This window comes from Aspergillus campestris, assembly GCF_002847485.1.
Source record: "Aspergillus campestris IBT 28561 chromosome Unknown P168scaffold_6, whole genome shotgun sequence".
Lineage (NCBI taxonomy): Eukaryota > Fungi > Ascomycota > Eurotiomycetes > Eurotiales > Aspergillaceae > Aspergillus > Aspergillus campestris.
The window spans coordinates 1,197,635-1,218,928 of record NW_020194341.1 but is presented as its reverse complement, the minus strand read 5'-3'; the positions used below and the strand labels follow the sequence as shown (position 1 = coordinate 1,218,928).

Genomic DNA, 21,294 nt, shown 5'->3' with positions numbered 1-21,294 from the left:
AGCATACATTGGCTTTGGCTTTACTAGACATGTGGTTGTTTTTCTTGATTTTTTTTTCTTTTTTCTTTCTTTCTTGATCTGGCTCGCCCTTTTGATGTTTATAGCTGGAATTTCCAGTTCACCCGTCCCTGCAACGTCTCGTTCCGCAGATCACATAGAATCCTATGGGCCTATTGAACCTCATACAGTTATTTCTGCGGAACTGTAGGTATAATGTTACTAGAGCAATCATACAAGATAATTCCACGTCAGAAATCTATGTTCTAGTCACCAACTTCATCCTCCCAGGTAGCTTAGACTGGATCTTTGCTAGAAAGATTCCTCAACACGACCAGCGTCACTAAATGGCTAATTACAGCACATACATAGTCCAGAAAGAAAATTAATCTAAGGCCTTACCCATCAATAGCTAATATTCGGCGCAAGCTCCCGCTTAACCAAATACATACTCTCAGGCCACCACGTCTCCCCAGTACCCGCCAACTGACTCATCAGATCCTGCGTCTTCATCAACGACACGATCTGCCCCAGCTCCCACTGTCCAATGTCGCCGATCCACCACACCCCGTCCAGCAGCATGACAAGAACCAGCCAATGGGCGAAGATATCCAGCGCTAGGAGGTGCGTCGCGCTGAGCGACGGTTCCTCCGACCCGGGCGAGTCCTGCGTCATCCACCGCTCGGCTCGCGCCTCCACGGATGGTGAGTCGAGAACTGATTGAACGAGGCTGAGGAACTCGGCTGGTGCTTTGTTGAGGAACGACATGATGATTCGTCGGAGCACGCGCGGGGATTGGATCGATGTCACACTGATCATGTATTGTGCTACCCATGAGGAGACCCGTGAGAGTTCATCGTATGACATTAGGGGGTTTTGGGGGGCGTCGACGCTGGGGTTATCCTCTCGTGGGAGTAGGGCCGTTGATGCGCATTTCTCAAGTATGGAGATGGTTTCTAAAGATGCGTCGAGTTGGTGCGTGTCGCTAATGTGTTGGTCGGATTGTTTTAAAAGAGTCGCTGTGGACTCGGCTCTTCTGCGTAGGCTCTCCAGAGCTCGGATATACGTCGATGCGACCAGAGGGAGAAAAAGCCTCTTTGTGTTATTGGTGGGGCCGTCCTCCGGCGCTAGGACATCTTTGTTACATGACGCTATCCCGGGGGACATGAGTAGTGTATCTACTCCTGGGCAATCGGGGCCGTTAATGATGTGGTTTAGCACGGCAGTGGAGGCTGTGTGGGCTGCACGGGTAAACGAGATCCACTGCGAGTTTTGCGGGAGAATGTCGCTTGGCAGCCGCTGGCCGCGCTGTTTTGCGATAGCTGCGAGAAACACTCGTACGGAGTGGTTGGCAGAAGCATATAGGACCATTAGGGCCGCATTGGCGAGGAGGTGGTCATACGAGTCTGCCTTCTGCATGGATGCTGAGATGTGCCGCAGGGAAGCGATGTGGTGGCTACCCCCGAGCGCAAGCAGCTCCCCGATGTCCGCGAGAATTTGGTGGTCCAGCGGGGTTGGATTTTGCTTTGCTATATCGTGGGCTTTGCATGCTGCTGCTAACGCTAGCAGGGATGACATGACAACGTTGCATTTGAACGCCAGATTTGGCACCCCGACCGACAGGGCGTAGAGGTCGAGTTCGTCAAATGGGATGGTGTGGCTGGTGTGCGTGAGGTAGTGGGCCAAAAGCCCGAGCTCTGTCGCATCGAGAGGGCCGGGGGGGTTTGTCCGCCACACTAGACCCTGTTCTTCGGGACCTAAGGTTGAAGAAAGAGGTTGTTGGACAGATGGAGAAGTGGGAGCCAACAGGTGATCACTTGCAGATTGATCTGGTGACCCAGGGACTGGAACTATAGCCATAGGGCTGGTGGGCGCGTTAGAGGCAAGGCTATCTGCCGACCATGGTTCCTCCGACACGTTGTCATGACTCGGATATCGACAGCTATACTTCCGCAAAACGCATCTGGAGCAACTCGGTCTTGATTCATCACACTAGGTACCACGCAGTGGAATTAGGGGGCTATATGCAGAGTTGTTGGGATTGCATTGTGGCATACCTTCTTACGCTGTTGCTTGCATCGGAGGCAACCATTCCTGGATTTCCCGTGGATCCTCCGCAGCCTGTACCCGCTCGGCTGAAGCCCCACGGGTGTCGTACTCCTAGGCATCTTGCCCGGTGGAAATGTCAGCGCAATCAAAGTTGTGCGACGTGTGTCGTCAAAAACGTGGAGCGTATTAGTCAAAGAGGCTCAATGCTCGCATTTCAGGTTTTGAGTTTCTGCGGTAAAAATAAGTTGGGGGATCGTCCTCTTGGGGTAGAGATTAATCCAGCCGCAAGAGGGCAATACGCTCCCGTATGGCATCAGCACTAACGTGGTTAGGCTTCCATATGGGGTTCCCAACTGAATATAGGCGGCGCGACGTGGTTCGTGGCTGTGAGCCTTGGCGGTCATTTCGACCTATCTGTTATTTATAATGCTCGTGTTCGGAACGACTTCCTCTGATAGAAATCTTAGGTCATTACTCGGGGTAGAGTCGATCGTTGAACGTCTTTCTGGTTGGCCTTGGCGATAAATTTCCCAATCAACTTAATCTGTCGTACAAGAATTTCGCTATGCTTTCCTGGTAGCTGACTTGGTGGTAGACCATGAGTAGACTATGCCAAGTTCGAACATGACGTTGCGCCGAGCAGCAGCGTAGCCCCTGGAAGATCAAGTTGGCTTAGATTCTGGTTCCATGATAGATCCCCTCCTTGCTGCGATGGCGGGTTTTCTCAGTATAAACTGGACTAGAACTAGCTTAATAGCTCTAAGGATGTAATAATTTGTAGCTCATGATTATACTCGAGAATAGGGACTATTTTTGTTAACTGACTTACAGAGATTAAATTTATGAGTAATCTAATAGCTAATCTAATATTATACATGTCTAGACCTTAAAAGGATCTCTTCTGATCCAGACCCAGATCTGCTCCAATCCGCCCTCGGGGCGGATCAGGGTCAAAGAATTAGATCTCTGATTCTATGAATCTTTAATATATGCTAGACAGGATGAATTAATCTGCTAGATTGATAAATAGAATACATATTAGAGATTCTGTGATATGCATAGTTCTATATAGTTCTATATAGTTATGAGTTATCTAGAAAATTCGGGTGAAGAGGGGTGAAGGGCCTGAAGACAGAGACAGGGCTGTAAGAAAGCAAAAAGAAAAAGAAAAACATACAACAGCCGGGATTCGCATGTGGTCACCCACCATACTACTAACCGGCCGGCGTGTGGCTTAAGTACGGCTGAGCGGACGGGAAGCCCTGTTCTCCACACCCTATGGTCGTATGTACTTGTTCTTTCGAGGAATTGCTTTATATACTGTAGGGTTTATGTGTTTGATCACTGCAGCTCATGTCTTCGTGATATGATAAGTAATTGGCAGAGACATAATCACTTCCATTATAAAGATCTTGAATAGCCGGTTGGCAACTGTTATTTCTATTCATTGTTCTAGCAGAATGCCATCAATGTCAAGACCACGGCTCCCTATTTCTCCCACGTTGTACAAGGCTGTTGGGAACGGAATGGAAGACTCACTCGGTATGCAGTGTGGTGGGTGAGTCCTTGCATGGGTTGATCCGCCTTACGGGCTGTCATTCCTGGCCTTATCAGCCGTCGAGCCCTTGCTTGGTAGCTGAGAGACCGCCTGAACAGTTGACATCATGTCTTGTATGGTGGGTCCAAGAATTCTCATGATGCAGTGGGCAAGAATGCCGAATTCGCCATCCCTACTGTCCTATTTCTTTGATAATATTCTGTTTGAGCTGGAATAATGCATCCAAATGGATAGCCAACAGTAAGACATCAACAGGAGGCAAGCCGTGCCCTTGATGAAAGGACTTGTAGATGGAAGGGACGGTATTGGGTGCCTCAGGCAGGCGTCTAACTGAAAGGCATTATTGCATCTTTAAACCAGGACTGAACATGTTTTTTGAATGGGTCATATGTATCAGCTCCCCTAGATTTTGTAGAACTGGGTGCCTTCGTAAATTCCATAAAGCCTATAGTATGAACACTTGGACTGCTTGAACCCAGACAGCTTTCATACAATCCGTGACCATACTACAGACAGTTGAGCGTCTAGGAAAACACAATTCTGATTCATATATGGCAACGGCCAACAGTAACCTCAATTTTAGGCAAGCCTCCATAATTAGTTTAGTCTGATCAATGACCGTGATGATGAGGGACGGGGACACTCGTGTCCAGGGGATCCCCTTCTTGCTGGTGATGTTGCCCCAGCTTATGGCCCAGTTCAGACTCCCGATCGTTCAGCCAGGGGGCCGGCCAAATATGCTGATCCTGTGGAACTGGCATATTATTATATTTCTCTTTGTCAACCATGTTCTGGTAATGCCAATCCACGATTGCGTTGAAATCCCGGCACTTGCGATTGACACTAAAGTCAGGGAAGGGTCGAGGATAATCCTCCATCCAGTCCAGGGTCAAAACCTCGGTGTTCGCGTTGCACTGGATATTCTGGAGCAGAATATCGGTACAGTGACCAAGGTGGATCCACCATATCTTATCATGTGCGTCCATTCTGGGGGTATATCCTGGGTAGTCGGCGAACGCTGCCTTGCGAAGCATGTTGAGGCAGTGGATTTGCTAGGTTCATCAGCGACACCATGATCCAGATATACGGGCAACGTTTGTGTGCGTTCCCATTGGGCCATACGCACATGCATGACGTCCAGTTGGACCATATATGCGTTCTCACCAAGCCCCCAGTATTTGTTGTCAAAGCGTGCAACCGTATCGGGATCCTTGCCCAGCTTGAGAATTTCCTCTCTCGAGACAACATGAGTCAAGATGTCCTCGAATTCAACCCACTTCGCGTCGTTGGCCGGTCCTGGTTCTTCTCGGGCCATCGACACGTTTGGTTTGGAGAACAGGGTCCCGTTTAATTGTGTAGAATATCTGGGGATCTCGATCTGATCCAAAATTGGAGCTGGCAAGCATTAGGCTGAGATATCTGGTCACTCTTGACCTGATCTCGGAATACTTACACCACCAGGAAATGGGCCGCAAAACGGCATTGTTTTGCGGAAACAGAGAATACGGGGCTCTCAGGAACAAGATAAGCGTAGTTCCACATAGTAGAAGGTTGGTCAATGTGAGATAAATCCAGGCTTTGGAGGTTGTCGAAGGGCGAGGTCTGTGATATCTTCTATCTCGCAGAAGCTCTTCAGACTCTGTCCTCGGCTCATCATCACCCTCGAATCTCACAATCTTAAGATCTTGGTCTCGCTTGAAGTATTCCAGCATTTTCAAGGTAGTTGATTGTGCACTTTAGATCATCAGGATTGAATTTAAGCTAATATTGATGACTTGGTTGGGCCAACCTCCCTTAGGCGTATATGGCAAACTCAAAACCTCACCTTTCCCAAGAACAAAACAAAGTCGATGGATTGATACAGAACAGAGTTCTGCCTTGGTCTATTTCCTTCTCTAACCTCCCAACTTCGCGTGTCATGTCCAATTCAGTGAAAGGCTACCTGTCTCATAGTCCAGGCAACATTCGCGGACAGCGCTCGCCTCTCTCCCTTGCATCTGGACGACCATACCCGACAAAGCCAGGATGTCCCTTGCAAGTTTTAAGATCGTCGCTGAGAAACTGAGAGAAGGAAAATCTTTTCTTTGCCAGAGTTCAGCTCGTGTCGGTGAGAAAATGAGCGAAGAAAAGTATCTCTGAATGTTCATGTGGGGCGTAATCACCTGACCGTGCTTGCCCTTGAATCGGTCACATCGATGTTTTGTCATGTGCATTTGCATCACCCTATAAGACAATGCACGGAGCACTGTCGGTTTGTATAATTTGCGGTATTTCGAAGCTTTCTATCCCTCTACCCCCTACTTCCTCGAATGGTCATACGGGGGAAGTGCGGTCAGATGGAATGGGAAGAGCTGGAGAGTGGAGACTACTCCCTACATTGTGGAACGAAACAAGCTGTGCACCACTCGCATCTGATGCAATACAACCCTCCATCACTCAACATCCCGGCTGCAAGATTGGACGAGATTGATTGAGATCCAACCCTCTTGGATCAGCTCTTCTCTGTAAGGATCATTCCACCCATACAGCCAGGGAGTCTCCCCTGATTGGGAAAGACTGACCTTTGCCCGTGGATGTGGAGGTATATATACGACCTGTAGATTGCCACTGGGCCCATTTTTATGTGCCAAACCCACCTCCAGCCAACATCTCAATTTGTTTACTCCATTACTTCACCTCCGTCACCATGCAACTCTGCCTTCTCGCTCTCCTTGGGGCGGCGACACTGGTCTCTGCTCTCCCCGTTGAGTCAAGTCAGCAGATTGAGCCTGCTACTACGGATCTGAATACGCGCCTGCTCCACTACAACTACAGGCGCAACGAACCCGCCCCTGACCTGCTCCATTATAACTACAGGCGGGGTGAACCTGCTCCTGACCTCCTTCATTACAACTACAAGCGCGACGAGCCTGCTCCCGGCCTGCTTCACTACAACTACAGGCGCGACGAGCCTGCTCCCGACCTGCTCCACTACAACTATAGGCGCAACGAACCCGCTCCCGACCTGCTCCACTACAATTACAGGCGCGACGAGCCTGCTCCTGATCTGCTCCATTACAATTACAGGCGCGACGAGCCTGCTCCCGACCTGCTCCACTACAACTATAGGCGCGACGAACCTGCTCCCGACCTGCTCCACTACAATTACAGGCGCGACGAGCCTGCTCCTGATCTGCTCCATTACAACTACAGGCGCGACGAACCTGCTCCCGACCTGCTCCACTACAACTACAGACGGGACAGCACCGCAGCCGAGACCAACGAGTAACCGACTTTCCTCCAGACAGACCACAAAGCAGGCAGAGCAGCTAAATATAATAACCATGCGTCTACTTCGTCGGGATAGCTCATCCGTATAGGGGAGTGCAACTGGACCGAATTACCCTTTCTTTCACGACAACATATCGGAGGGGCTCCATATGAGGTTTGCTGTTTTCAGTCGGGTATTAGATGGTACGTTTTTGAAGATTTTTCGGATTTAATGTCTTGCTTCGCCTTCCGTTCTGCTTTTTGCTTTTTATTCTTCTCGTCCAACAACGACAGGAGAGAGTTTGTTGCCATTCGCTTGGAAGGACTCTTTCTTTTAGTTTGTTCCGGTTGTTTAGTTTGTGAAATATATATACGTATACATATACGTATATGTATATCAAATACGAGTTCGAGTTCCTCTCATGGCTGTGTAGTATGCGGCACGTCCACTTCGTGGCAGTAACCTCTCTCGAAGTATCTAAATTTGTTTAAAAATACATATCATGTACTAATTCCAAGTTTCATGCTGAGTATAATAATATCAGTGGTAACTAGCGGACCTTTTGAGAATGCTTTTTTATAAAACAAAAGATGAAAAAAAAAAAAAAAGAAACCTAATATTCAAATATATCAATCAAGTCAAATCATTAAAAGCAATCATATAACTCTATAAGTTGACTAAAAAACAAGACCCAGAGCACGCGGAACGCGCTGGGAACAAACTTATCATATTCCCATTATTACATCCACTTTCTGGTTAATAACAGTTTCAAGCCCCTCCAGTAGTAGCATTTGCCCTGACCATCCGGGTGTTCTGCACAACCAGCAAGTTAGTGAGCACATTTCCGGAAAGGCTTCACGACTTACCCACTAAGGAGGTATCAGGACGAAGCTCAGTATCCCAGCTACTAAAAAAGCATGGGAGCTGTGACTTGACGTCTCCTTCCAGCAGCTGTTGCGTCCGACTTCGACGATTCCGAAAATTGCGGAGCAGGTGTGTGCAAAGTGTAGATAGGTGTGCAGAGATTGGATGTCATTGCGCTTCAGGGATAGCTTACCCGTTAGTACAGTGAGCATATCATTGATGCTATACAGGCTATTAGCATCTGCAAATCGTATGAAGATATTCTAGACCCTGGCTGGTGTTGGGGCCAATGGTTTCAAGCCATACAGACGAAATCAGTTAGCGTAGTCGATAGCGCGGCGATTGCCCAGGACGAATTGACCAATGTATACAACTTGCGCCGCATAGACAGCATCAGAAGCCAATCATCTAAGCCGTAGATTGTTGGTATTTTGAAGGACAGATGCTGACGCAAGCATCCACCACCTAAGGATATTTACACTTCTTCAGCCTCTCTTTCCGGATGTCACCCTTTGATATGTATGTCCCAAGTCTGATTATCCTGCATACCATCAAGTCTTCCATTCATTAGTGATTTCTCCTCCTCTCCCCCTATTAGACAGCTTGGCACGAGGTCCTCCAAAGGGAAAAAGGAAGAAAATCAATTCCATTTCGCCTTCCGCGTGTGTCTTCCAAGACGAGGCTGTCGACTAGTCTAGATCTCCCAGATCTCCTAGATCACTAAAGGGAGCATTTCTGATCTTCCGAGCTCTTATACGCCATGCTGCGTTCTACGGCCGACGCGTCAGACTCCAGCGCGGGCTCAATGGAGGACTGTGGCGACGACCATCCCAGATTCAAGAAAGAACGCGCCACCCCAACCTCGAGACGACTGGCATGTGACATTTGCAGAGAACGTGAGAGAAGCCTGCCGAGACGCAAAGAAGTGCCGTGCTGACTGACTCATTCAAGGCAAGGTCCGCTGTGATCGGGGGGTTCTCAAGTGTGGCCGTTGTGCGCGGCTTGGCTATGACTGCAACTATCAGGGGCGCAAACGGCATCGTGCTGCCCAAGCGGACATGCCACGCCAATTATCCGAATTGCAGACCCGATTAGGTAGATCGCGCCCCCTTATTCATGCCAGCCTGTTTGTCACCTCGACCAAGCTTTCGCTGATCCTTGTTGGCTTGTCTCAGCACGTGCAGAAGCCCTGTTGCGGACGTCGTCCTCGACAGCATCTACTACCACCACACCCACTGCGTGTCCGCTGCCTCCCCATGTGGGTCTATCCTGGCCGGTGTTGACGCCTCCAGAGCGGCAGGGCGATCATGGACGACTGATGCAGCGGTTCCAGAGCCAGGTCACCCCGCCAATGGATCGTGGCTTCGAGGGGTTGGACATGTTGGCGAATCTGACGGAAGATATCCCAGAATTTTGGGGGGTCATAGATTCGGTTCTGACCCCGGACGCGCTTTCAACCGCCCTCGCCGGCGATAGTATTCAGCTACCGACTCCATTCGACGGTGGCTATCCTCCTGCTGCCAGCGGCAGCTCGGTGTCTCCGGCCTTTGAAAGCTCCCTCTTTCCCTCAACCCATGAACAGGAAGAGTCGGTTCCTCCGTCGGACCTTGCCTCTCTGTAACGGATTCCCATTTTCTCTTTGTTCGCAGAACAATCCACTGACCGGTCACGACAGACACCATAAATATTTTGGTACCTTTTATCCGGTTTTCCCAATCCTGAATCCATCGCGATTTCGCCGAGAATGGACCCATGGTCCCGTCTCTCCCCAAGTCCGGGCACTCAGCTACGCGGTGGCCCTAATCGGTTCGACGGTCGCCCCAGAATACGCCCATCTACAATCGCCCTGTTACAGAAATGCGCGCAAATACATTGAACTGTGTGAGCGCGACGATGACGAGACGCGTATTACTAGCTTAAATACCTTCCAAGCGTTACTATTCGTTCTTCGTTACGAGCTGACAAGGAAGCACTTTGTGCGCGCGTGGATGACCCTCAGCCGGGCCATGACGCTGGCTCAAATTCTCAAACTGCGTCTCGTAGATCACGGTGGGGCGGCGAGACAGCGCACTAGGCCTCCGCAGGATGCCCCGAGATTGGATGCGTATGGGATGTGCGCGATCCCACCTCACTGGAGGAGATCCGTCGTTCGTTCTGGTCCTTATACATCTTTGAAAGCTATGGGTGCGTCCGCACTGGCCGTCCTTTCACTCTCGAAAACGACGAATTGTGCGTCTCCCTTCCGTCGCCCGGTGAGCTCAACGAGGCATTTCGACCTAGCCCAATGCCTTTTCTCAGTGACCCGACAAAGCTTGCAGGTGTAAGCTACCTGACGTCCTATGCCGCGGTGATCATTATGGTGAAGGTGGCCCGCCTCTGCCTCGAGCACGTTAGTATTCTCTCTTGCAGTGCTAGCGACTCCGGCTTCTGGGACCGTCATTACCGCCTAGTGAAGACAATTAACGACTACACCGCCATCTTCCAACGTTATTTGACCGCAAAAGCCGTCCGAGAAGATGTATTGGCGTTTGCACTGCACCTGAACCTCTGCGCAACGCATATTAACCTCCACGAGGCAGCGATACGCAAGGTGGAAGAGCAAGACTTACCCAAGCTCGTTGCAGCGGAAAGTCGCAAGTCCAGTACCGCCGCGGCATTTAAAATTCTTGGAGCCATTCGCATGAACTGGCCGGTTCAGCGATCGGAGGTAATCCTTCCCGCCTCGTCTAATTGTACTTTAGTCCTAATCTGATCTGACTCTTTTCGTTTAGCGGGATCACTTCACCCTCCAAGCGACGTTCATCGGCTGGCCTATTTCTATGGGCCTGATCTCCCTGAGCCGCAGTCTCGCCAGTGGTGACACGACTCCGATCGGCATCGTGGACTCATTACGCCTGTTACGGGCCGCCCTGGACCAGGTGGAGGAACCAGATGGGTATTGGCACCAAGCCAGTGACGCGGCAGTGACTTCCCTCGCCCAGTGGGATGAACAACAACGGGAGAGTTGTTCTGGGGAGTGATCGGACATTTTACCTGTAGACATGGCTCGAGGGCGTTGCCATGGCAAAGCATACGGAAAAGTAGTTAAAACATGAAATAAGCGCACCGTCAATGGCAGGACTAATATCCACCGATCAGAATCTGTAGCAGTATCCGCCCAGTGTTATTGACCGGTTAAGCCTCAAGCTGCCACGCCCCACACTTGAGTCCTGTGTAAATTGAACATTCAGTTCAAAAAAGTGTATATATTACTAGGTGGACTAGAACCCGAATTAGTGGCCGCGTGTCTTAGGTTAGCATATCCTCACCCAATTCAGACCTATCAACTACCTGATAGGTCGATGGGTGCAACTGTATGATTCACTTCCCACTGTTCCCCGTGAACAAATACCCCATAGCCCTCGCTAACACCACTGGTGAACCTTCCTCTCTTTCCATAAAAATTCCTTCATATACTTACTACCACCCCAGCTACGCGATTCAGCATCCCTGCAACACCATGATTCTCAGCGGACTTGAAGTCCTCACCCGCCAATTAGTGCGGAATCTTCGCGGTGCTACCCAGCAACAACCATGCGGTGTCGACCTTACTCTTCGTCAGATCTCTGAATGGTCATCTGCAGCAACCATTGACTTCGATAACACGAAGCGCCAGGGGGCAAAAACCTCCAGCTTGTCCTTTGACAGTAACAGCCACGGCATCACACTGTACCCAGGCGCTTACTTGGTCGATTTCAACGAAACCGTTCACGTTCCACGGACTTGCATGGGAAGCATTTTTCCGAGGTCATCGCTCTGGCGGTCCGGAGTCGGAATCACCACTGGTGTCGTTGACGCCGGGTATGAAGGTGCTCTAGGTGCTCTGATCGAAGTTAAGGATCCTCACGGCGTCGTTCTATATTGAAACGCCAAGCTCGCCCAGATTGTATTTGAGAAACTGAGCGAAACCGTGGAAAGATACAATGGTATTTACCAGTCTGCGACGAGCAGTGCTGAGCGTGATGGGACTGGCCAGCCTTCGAAATCCTAAGCTAGGAAGTTACTCATTATTTGAGACGAGGTTAGGAGGTGCAATTATATCACACGGCCTCAGTTGAATCAGAAGATTTCCCAGTCGAATGAAGGGTTCTAGAGGTAGATCTTGAGTGGAGAGGTGCCTAATTAGGGCCGTAGTTTAAACAGACACTAAGGCCCGAGCCTTGCTCCGGCCGCCGGCCCCATAACTCCTCATCAACAACAGCTCTAGCATTTATTACTGACTTCGGAACAGGGTCGTAGCTGAAAACTGCCACACTGAGTATAAGTTTCCAGCCTCAATGCGTATTTTGGATCAAGAAGGGAAGGATGATGGTTTGATCTTCGGTCACCTTCCTTACCATGGCAAGATTCCAGCCATATCTATACCTTAATCCCCGTAGATTACAATATACAAAAAGGGGAATGGAAAAAATAAACTGTTAACATGACTTCGCATGACGCTTCTATCTTGTTAACCACAGCATGCCATCTATCAATCAATGTCATCAATCATTGATTTACATGTTCAAGGCATGCCCACAAAACCCTAGTTCATTCCTTGTAAGCATCCTTCTTAGCAGCCGGTCTCTGACCTGGATTTGTACTACATGACATGTCAAATCCTGACGGTAAAGCTTACACTTAGCATAATCAAGGATTTGGTTGACATTCGCACAATAAATGGACTGCCCGATGACCAAAAGTTCATATGGCCTATCCTCATATGGCCTATCCTCCAACCCTAGGTGGTTTAACCAAAGAGCGACATAGTTAAAATGAAAGACATGAAAGCATCAAGCTTCATCAAGAAAGGAACATGCACGATAAGCAGCAACGAGTAGGCTTGTTGAAAAGAAAGGAGAGCAACTGAGTCCCCAATGCAATCTACCGATCTTTGGTTCTTAGTCAGGCAATTCTGCTGGAGATGAAATTGTCAAGACCCTAGGATCCCTTCTCGCTTCTGCCGTCCTAGCGTTGGTGACTTGGGTTATTCGGGGTGAAGAGCGCCCTGCGGTCTTCCTATCAGTTATCGACGAGGGGTTCTGTACTAACCCGAGGCCTCACACAGTGGCCGTGCTACTGTATCGATCGACGAGTGACCCGATGGTCCAAAGGTGACTAATAAGCGATAAGAGAAGTAAGGTGTGTCAGGTACGAAAACCTGATCACTTAGGTTGAGTGTGGGCGAGTAGAAGCTAGACTTGAAATGTATACTCAGACTTGAGAGTGTTATTGAACGCGACTAACTAAACTGTAGATACAGGCGAATGAGTGTTCTTATATATCCTTCCTTGGCTACTCCCGTGGTGACTCCTTTGTGGTCACTTCCGGAGTCGCTCCAATTATGTGTTTCCCTTGGTGCCTACTCCTCCGGCTACTCCCTGGGGGTAGGCGTGGAGTAGGTGATCGCATCACGTAGCTACTCCTCTATCTCACGTTAGGAGTAGGTGATCGTATCACGTGACTCGTAGTCATCTTTGTGCAAGGGTTCCGATCCTTATGTCAATCGATTGGCGTCGGGCTTCTGCCTGGCTGTGCCGCCTTTCGTGGGGTATTAACCTCGTTGGGTTTCCGTAACATCACTCCCCCCTCTTCTAGCGTTTCGTCCTCGAAACTCATAAAGGTGCGTTTCCCCCTTGATCGTAGTTTCCGAAATCCATCGATCCTTTTCTTGTGCTGATGTCGTCATGCCAGTAGATAACGATACCCGAAAGCGTAACCGCCTTCGTCAATACAACTCTATTCTTGCCACTGGCTCCGTTATCGATATTCCTTGCGAATCCTGTTCTTCTCGTGGTGTTGACTGTGTCATGGACTCGAAGAGCAAGAACTGTGCCGAATGTACGCGTCGTGGACGGAAGTGTGTGAAGCAGTTGCATAGTGAACGAGAGTGGGAATCCCTCGAGAGGGATAGGAAGCGTCTGGCCGATGATTTGGTTAAAGCCGAAAAGCAATGGCTCGAATATTCTCAAAAAATGTCGCAAGTTATGTCCAAGATCCTCCGTTTGAGGAAGCAAGAACAATTTCTAAAAGATCGTGGTGGCCGGATGCTTGGCCATGACTCCTTTGTTATGGAGCAGCTTGATGATGAGGATCCTCTAAGTGCTGAGGATCTCCAAGAGCTGGATCGTCTGGCCGATGCCCAAGACGGTGCTCAACTTGCCGCGGTATCGGACATCCCTAGTTTTTCTCAGGCGATGAACGATCCTTCTTTCTGGGCGAGTGTCGATTTGTTTGCTGGTGGTATTGCCGAACCAGCTGGTGGCAGCCCGTCAAATTCTCGATAGGCTCCCATGTGTTTTCCGAGGTATCGTAACCTTTCCATTTGACCAAGTAAAGTGGTTTTCCGCTGACTCGTTTGTCTCTTAGGATTTTCTCGACTTCGTACTCTTGTTCGATGCTTTCGTCGATTTCCACATTTGTCGCGATTTGGCTTTCTTTCGGCGCTGGTTCCAATAATGAGACATGAAAGACTGGGTGTATGCGGCGCATTGATTCTGGTAGCTTTAGCCGATAATTGACTGTTCCCAATTTCTTTTCGATGATGAATGGTCCCAATTTTTGGTGGTCAAGTTTCTGACTTGGTCGTTTGGTTTTAATATTTCTGCGGAGCAGGAATACCTTTTCCCCCTCTTTTAGGTCAGGCCCTTCCTTGTGGTGTTTGTCGTAGTAAATCGCTGCCTTCATATTCATGAAGTCGATGTCTCTTGCCAATTGCTGGTGCAGTGTTTTGAGCGCCTTTGTTACTCCTTCCGCTTGTTCCGATACGGTTTCCTTGTTCCTGGGTTCGCCGTACATCTTTGGGTGGTAACCATGATTTGCATAGAATGGTGTCTCCTGCGTGGTTGCGTGTGCTGCGTTGTTGTACGCGAATTGTGCCATTGGTAGGTATTGTTCCCAATCGTTTTGTTCGTAGTTGATGTAATGTCGAAGGTACTGCTCAATGGTCTGGTTGGTTCTTTCTGTTTGACCGTTTGCTTGTGGGTGATATGCTGTTGTCAAGCGGTGATCAATCCCCATGATGTCTGTCAACGATTTCCAAAATTTTGACGTAAAGAGCTTATCTCTGTCCGACGTGATCTTCTGCGGCATCCCATGATTGGCGATGATGTGGTGCAGTAGCACGTAAGCCATGTCTTGTGCCGTCATTGTGCTCTTCGTTGGTACGAGCTGGATGTATTTTGTCAATCTGTCCGTGATGACAGTGATCATATCCCATCCTCGGGATTCTGGTAGTGGTCCAACAAAGTCCACCGTTATCCATTCCCATGGTCGTTTTGGTGCGTCCGGTGACTGCATCTTCCCATAGGGTTGGTGCCTCGCAGGCTTGTCCCGTATACAGGTATCACAATTTCGAATGTAACCCTGTACGGTTTTTCGCATGTTAGGCCAATAATAGTTCCGAGTGATTTGTTCACATGTTTTCTCGGTTCCGAAGTGTCCTTGAAGTGGTTCGTCGTGGTGCATTCTGATGATCTCTTGTCTCATACAGTAAGGTATGTAGATGAGTCCATGCATGTAGACTAATCCGTCTTCGTCTGTGACCAATTTGTCGCTGTCTGCTGAGTTGTTCAGCATCTCTTGAATGGTTTTGTCTTGTTTTGTTTCGTGGATCAACTTGTCCAATAGATCGTCCTTGATCTCCATGGTTCCTGCCAGTTGTTGATGGTTGTATGTCAATGATCCATCTTTATGTTGCTTGAGGATCGCAGGTTCGATGATTTTGTTCTTTAGCTCATAGTCCGGTCGTCGACTCAGCGCGTCGGCTTGGCCGTTCTCACTGCCTTTGCAATGTTGGATTCTGAAATCATACTGCGATAGTGTTTCTGACCATCTTGCCTGTCTCCGCGTCAACTCTTTGGTTGTCGTAAAGAAGGTAAGGTTCTTGTGGTCCGTTCTGACGATGACTTGTTGCTTTGCTCCTTCGAGGTAGACTCTCCATGTTTTGAATGCGGTGACGATTGCCAATAGTTCCTTGTCGTGGATGTCGTAGTTTAGTTCCGCTTGGATCAATTTCCTTGAATGGAACGCGACTGGTTTTGGCTTGCCGTCGTCTCCTGGTTGAGTCATTCTCATCCCGATAGCGTAGTCTGAAGCGTCTGTCTCAATCGTTGTTTCTTTCTCTGGGTCGTGTTGCATCAAGACTGGTGCAATGGTGAGTTGGTGTTTGATGTCTTCAAATGCTTTCTGACAGTCGTCTGTCCAGTTGAAGTCCTCTGTTTTCTTCATCAGGTTGAAGAGTGGTCCTAGCTTGTGCACGTAGTGATAGACAAATCTTCTGTAGTAGTTTACTAATCCCATGAATTGTTGTAGTTCTTTGAGATTTCTTGGTCGTGGCCAGTCCCTGACTGCCTGAACTTTGTTTTTGTCGGTATGGATTCCCTCCGTGGATATCCAATGTCCTAGAAAGTCTGTTTCTGTGACGTGGAACTCGCACTTCTTCAATTTGCATCGTAGTTTGGCGATTCGTAGCTTCCGTAGCACTTGTTTGACGTGTATCTTGTGTTCTTCGAGATTCTTCGAGAAGATAAGGATGTCGTCGAGGTATGCGATGACGAACGTATCCAGTAGTTCTCCTAGTACTTCATTGATGAATCTCTGAAATGATGCTGGTGCGTTGGTGAGACCGAATGGCATGACCAAATATTCATAGTGGCCATATTTTGATCTGAATGCCGTTTTCCATTCGTCTCCTTTAGCGATGCGTAGCCTATTGTATGCGTCGGTGATGTCGAGTTTCGTGAAGATCTTAGCTCCTTTGAGTTTGTCTTGTATTTCCGTGATTAATGGTAACGCGTGTCTGTCTTTGATCGTGACTTGGTTGAGTGGTCTGTAGTCCACACATAGTCGTAGGCTTCCATCTTTCTTTGGTACAAACAGGACGCCGTGTCCTGCCGGTGATTTTGATGGTCGAATTGTTCCTTTCGCTAGTTGTTCCTCAATGTACGCTCGTAGCGTTTGTGATTCCCTTTCTGACATTGGGTAGATTTTCCTGCATGCCACTTGCTTTCCTTCTTCGATTGGAATAGTGTGGTCGTGTGGCCCATGCTCTGGTAGTTCGGGGTTTTCGGGTTGCTCGAATAGTTCCCTGAATCTTCCGTAATCCTGCGGTACGACAATCTGTTCTGTTGCCGCTAATACTTGCACTTCGATGTTGCTGGTGTTGAGTCCCTCACCCGTAGGTCTCTCGGTGACTTCTCCCAGTGTCGTGATTTCACAATAGTTTGTCGCTGTGTCCGGTGCCCACCCCGGTAGTGTTATTAACCAATCTCGGTGACTTGGCTTTGTCGCTGCCAACACTCGTGTCGCATGGTCGTCGTTAGGTTCACCTCTAAACCTCTTAGCCGATACTCGGGCTCCTTGCTCCTGAGTATGCCGTTGGGACTCAGACACCCCTGTCGTCTGTCCTTGTTTTGGGCAATTGCAATTCGTAAACTGAAGACTGCCTGTCTTCCAGTTGATTTCTGGGTTGTGATCCCTGAGCCATGGGATCCCCAATACTATATCGTACCGTCCTAACCGTGTCACGTCGAAGTTTATTCGTTCGAAATGACCGAATACAACCATAGGAGTCGGTCCCGATTCGACTGTAAGGTGGTTTCCTAAGTTTTCACCGTTCAGTCCTGCGATAGGTTCTGGGTTGGCTTTTCTGATGCCTTCGATGCCCAGTTTCTGTTGGAATTGAGGGTCCATGAAGTTGCCCGTTGCTCCGGAGTCAAGCATCACTTTGGCTGCCTGTCCGTGCACTCGTGCAATAAACTTGATATGGGTTCCCCATCCTGTTGCTGCGATCTGTTTTTTGTTTCGCCAATTTGGTGCTCGCTCGTATGGCGGTAGTTGTGGTAGGTAAGTGCTGATGAACTTGTCGTCGTAGTGCGTCCTGCACTTGTCATCGTAGCACTGCATCCATGCCATGTATTTGTGGTGTGGGTGATGCGGGTAACTCCTACAAGAACACTGTAGGTCCCAACATGGGCACGTTGTTCCCCATCCATCCACGCTCTTTGGCATTTTTGGCGAGTATCCTGACGCTGCCTTTTCTGCGTCATGCAGTCGGCAATGTTTGTCGTAGCACACTATCCATGGTAGTTCCTTGTGCCGTGGGTGCGTCCTAAAATGGGCACATAAGCACCATTCATAGTCGCAGTATCCATGTGGGTTGGAACGTCGTTTGTGCTCGAGTTTCGCGAGTTCGTCATGGTACCAGGTGTTGTCTTTCTGACACTGCGCGCACCATGTTCCTGAATGTTGCGCGTGCTTCCATCGGTGTGTTTCCCATGATTCGTTGGTTTTTTCCCAGCATTCTAGGTTCCAGTGGGTGCAATCCCTGACCCTGCTGCGGATGTTTGCCTCGATGGCTCCGTTGAGCTCTTTGATTCTGTTGGTCACAATTGATTGCTTCCTTAGCTTGACCAATGCTCGTGCGACGTCCCGTGCGTCGGCTTCTTCGCAATATCCTTCTGCGGTTTTCTCTGGTTCTAGGGGATTTTGAGGTGTATCAGTCTCTAAGCTCAGCCTTGGGCCTCTCGCTTGAGTACCGAATTCTTCGTCGAGCGGATCGATATCGTCCCAGACTATACTAGGAAATTCGTCCTTTTCGACTGGCTCATTTGTGCTGATGGCTTTATCGGACCCATCCGTTCTTGCGTGGAATTTGTCGCTTCCGCTGTTGGACTCCACCGTCCCTTTCTCTTCGTTAGGATGGCTTTGATCCTCTATGTCGTAGTCGTTGTCGTCGCTCCACCAATGATCGCTTAGATCCGTGGGTTCGTTTGACCAATCGATTTCGTAGGTTGCGCATAATTTCTTGGCTGGTGGGTCCGCCTTGGACCTTTTGCCCTTATCGCTGTTCTGAGCACCTTTGGCTCCTTCACGGGTAGCCTTCAACTGCTTCCTTGGTTCCCTATTGTTGTTTTTCTGTTGTTGGCCCGATCGGCATTCCCTTGCCATGTGGCCTTGTTTTCCGCAATTGTAGCATGCTCTGTCGTTTCGACGTCGTTCCCTTTCTTCCTTAGGGATTTCTCGGTGTTGAGCTGCGTCTAGCTCCATTGGTTGTAGCCCATAAGGATCGCTGTATCCTTGGCTCTTTGGCTGCGCTTGTCGTTTATCATTGGCGTTGTACTGACTTGTTCTCTGGTTGCCTTGGTACCTGTTGCCTGACTGATTTTTGCGCCTAATGTTGAAGTCGAATAACTTGTTGTCGATCTTAACTGCTTGTTCGATCATCTTGCTGAGGGTTCCTGGCCGTTCCATCCAGATCAGTTTCTCTTGAACTTCTGGTTTGAGCCCTTCCTCGAATCGTGCAATATAGGTGTCGTCATCCCAATCCAACTGAGATATGACCTGCTGAAATTCTGAAGCATACTGGCTGACTGATTTGAACTGTCGTAGTCGCCACAATCTTCGTTCTGCGTTTCGAACCGCATCGATGTCCCCGAATGTCGTACGGAGTCGTTCCTTGAAGTTGTTATAGCTCTTGAACACTTCTTTGGTTTCGTCGCCTCGATCGTTTTCGGTGTTGTCCTGGAAGTCCCTGATGTAGGGTTCGAACCAATCGAACGCTGGACCCTTCAGGTACGTGGCGGCGAATACAATTTTGTCGGATTCGGCGGCGAGTCTCTCTCCGTTCATCTTCATGTACATGTCCATTTGCGTTAGGAATGCACGAAGCTTAGAACGAGTGCCGTCGAATGCCTCTGGTGGTTTAACCTTGACAGTGCGGGTCGCAAGTCGCCCCTCTAAGGTTGCGATATGCGCCTGCAGTTGCTCGATCATGCCAACGACATCTGCTGGGGTTGGTCCTGCGCTGGCGTCTCCCTGACTGCTTCCACTGCTAGTCCTAGGGGTTGGCGCGGCCGTTCTGTTGTTGTTTGACATGATGGTGTTTCGATTTGTTTTTAAGTTAACCCAAGACTCTACTCGTGCTAACTGGCGTTCAATGTGTCAAGACCCTAGGATCCCTTCTCGCTTCTGCCGTCCTAGCGTTGGTGACTTGGGTTATTCGGGGTGAAGAGCGCCCTGCGGTCTTCCTATCAGTTATCGACGAGGGGTTCTGTACTAACCCGAGGCCTCACACAGTGGCCGTGCTACTGTATCGATCGACGAGTGACCCGATGGTCCAAAGGTGACTAATAAGCGATAAGAGAAGTAAGGTGTGTCAGGTACGAAAACCTGATCACTTAGGTTGAGTGTGGGCGAGTAGAAGCTAGACTTGAAATGTATACTCAGACTTGAGAGTGTTATTGAACGCGACTAACTAAACTGTAGATACAGGCGAATGAGTGTTCTTATATATCCTTCCTTGGCTACTCCCGTGGTGACTCCTTTGTGGTCACTTCCGGAGTCGCTCCAATTATGTGTTTCCCTTGGTGCCTACTCCTCCGGCTACTCCCTGGGGGTAGGCGTGGAGTAGGTGATCGCATCACGTAGCTACTCCTCTATCTCACGTTAGGAGTAGGTGATCGTATCACGTGACTCGTAGTCATCTTTGTGCAAGGGTTCCGATCCTTATGTCAATCGATTGGCGTCGGGCTTCTGCCTGGCTGTGCCGCCTTTCGTGGGGTATTAACCTCGTTGGGTTTCCGTAACAGAAATCTCTATTCCTGCCAAAAGAGCTGAAGTCTTACACACTCTATCAGTAAGCATGTACAAATATACCATGATTACATTGGGAACGAGACAATTGTCTCAGAAGGTATATGCCAGTGGATTCACTGCACCTGCCCGATTAGGCCTCTCGCTAGGTAGGAGGTTCTCTCTAGTCCTCTGCTTCTATATAGCAAGATAGCTTCCTACATTTTCAGAGAAATCAGATCATAATTCTTCTTCCATTTAGAAGCGATTTGTGTGATGAGATATCAGAGTGGAACCTGATCTCCATGTCATCTTTGACAGATCTCTGACAATCGCCTTCCAGGCCATGCTGGTAACTTCTAGCTGCTTGACCCTATCCGGAATGATTCTTACATACAGAGTACAAGGTGGCGGTAAAACCCAAGGCACACATGCACGCCCGCAGACGCAAGTTTCCAAAACTTAGAACCAGAATACAAGGCGCAAGACACTCTACCTAACTAACAAATTGACAGAAAAAAAAAAAGAAAAACATACAACAGCCGGGATTCGCATGTGGTCACCCACCATACTACTAACCGGCCGGCGTGTGGCTTAAGTACGGCTGAGCGGACGGGAAGCCCTGTTTTCCACACCCTATGGTCGTATGTACTATAATACTATCCTTAAGAGGACTATCTTAGATGAAGCCAAACACTAATTTCGTATCCTGTCAACAATTAATTAGACGAATCAGAATAAAATAGATTAAATCAGAATAACAGAATTAAAACAAACCACAACAAGTATCAAATTAAATCGCAGCATAGAACATATCCAAGGATAGCCTAAATATTGAACAAGGGCAGCTTTTGTAACAGCAGTGGTACAGCAACTGCTGTCATTAGTCATTGAGTTGTATCTGTGAACTTGTCTTGAATAGTTGAATCGGACTATATAAGACAAAAACATGTCCCTGGCTTTGAACAGGTGATTATCTTAAGTA

General features: G+C 48.8%; 5 protein-coding genes across 5 annotated transcripts; 3 read left to right on the top strand and 2 right to left on the bottom strand.

The window, feature by feature from the left end:
• Positions 1 to 74: 74 nt before the first annotated feature.
• P168DRAFT_290454 (putative C6 transcription factor) lies at positions 75 to 1,994 on the bottom strand. The gene has a single exon (XM_024837215.1). It carries the CDS (start codon positions 1,855 to 1,857, stop codon positions 403 to 405), a length of 1,455 nt encoding a protein of 484 aa, XP_024692972.1. The 5' UTR covers positions 1,858 to 1,994; the 3' UTR covers positions 75 to 402.
• A 2,221-nt stretch (positions 1,995 to 4,215) lies between these two features.
• P168DRAFT_236385 (oxidase ustYa family protein) lies at positions 4,216 to 5,316 on the bottom strand (the record flags this gene model as incomplete). The annotated part of the gene is made up of 3 exons (XM_024833521.1): positions 4,216 to 4,656; positions 4,731 to 4,999; positions 5,058 to 5,316. 3 exons carry the CDS (start codon positions 5,314 to 5,316, stop codon positions 4,216 to 4,218), a joined length of 969 nt encoding a protein of 322 aa, XP_024692971.1.
• Positions 5,317 to 6,290: 974 nt separating this feature from the next.
• P168DRAFT_318710 (uncharacterized protein) lies at positions 6,291 to 6,872 on the top strand (the record flags this gene model as incomplete). The annotated part of the gene is made up of 1 exon (XM_024840218.1): positions 6,291 to 6,872. One exon carries the CDS (start codon positions 6,291 to 6,293, stop codon positions 6,870 to 6,872), a length of 582 nt encoding a protein of 193 aa, XP_024692970.1.
• A 1,606-nt stretch (positions 6,873 to 8,478) lies between these two features.
• Positions 8,479 to 10,738, top strand: P168DRAFT_343864 (uncharacterized protein; the record flags this gene model as incomplete). Its single annotated transcript, XM_024841837.1, has 6 exons — positions 8,479 to 8,614; positions 8,670 to 8,813; positions 8,933 to 9,335; positions 9,394 to 9,767; positions 9,803 to 10,425; positions 10,490 to 10,738. 6 exons carry the CDS (start codon positions 8,479 to 8,481, stop codon positions 10,736 to 10,738), a joined length of 1,929 nt encoding a protein of 642 aa, XP_024692969.1.
• A 403-nt stretch (positions 10,739 to 11,141) lies between these two features.
• On the top strand, positions 11,142 to 11,748 carry P168DRAFT_343858 (putative dUTPase; the record flags this gene model as incomplete). Its single annotated transcript, XM_024841836.1, has 2 exons — positions 11,142 to 11,589; positions 11,632 to 11,748. The coding sequence occupies exons 1-2, from the start codon at positions 11,218 to 11,220 to the stop codon at positions 11,746 to 11,748; spliced, it is 489 nt and encodes a 162-aa protein (XP_024692968.1). The 5' UTR covers positions 11,142 to 11,217.
• Positions 11,749 to 21,294: the final 9,546 nt, after the last annotated feature.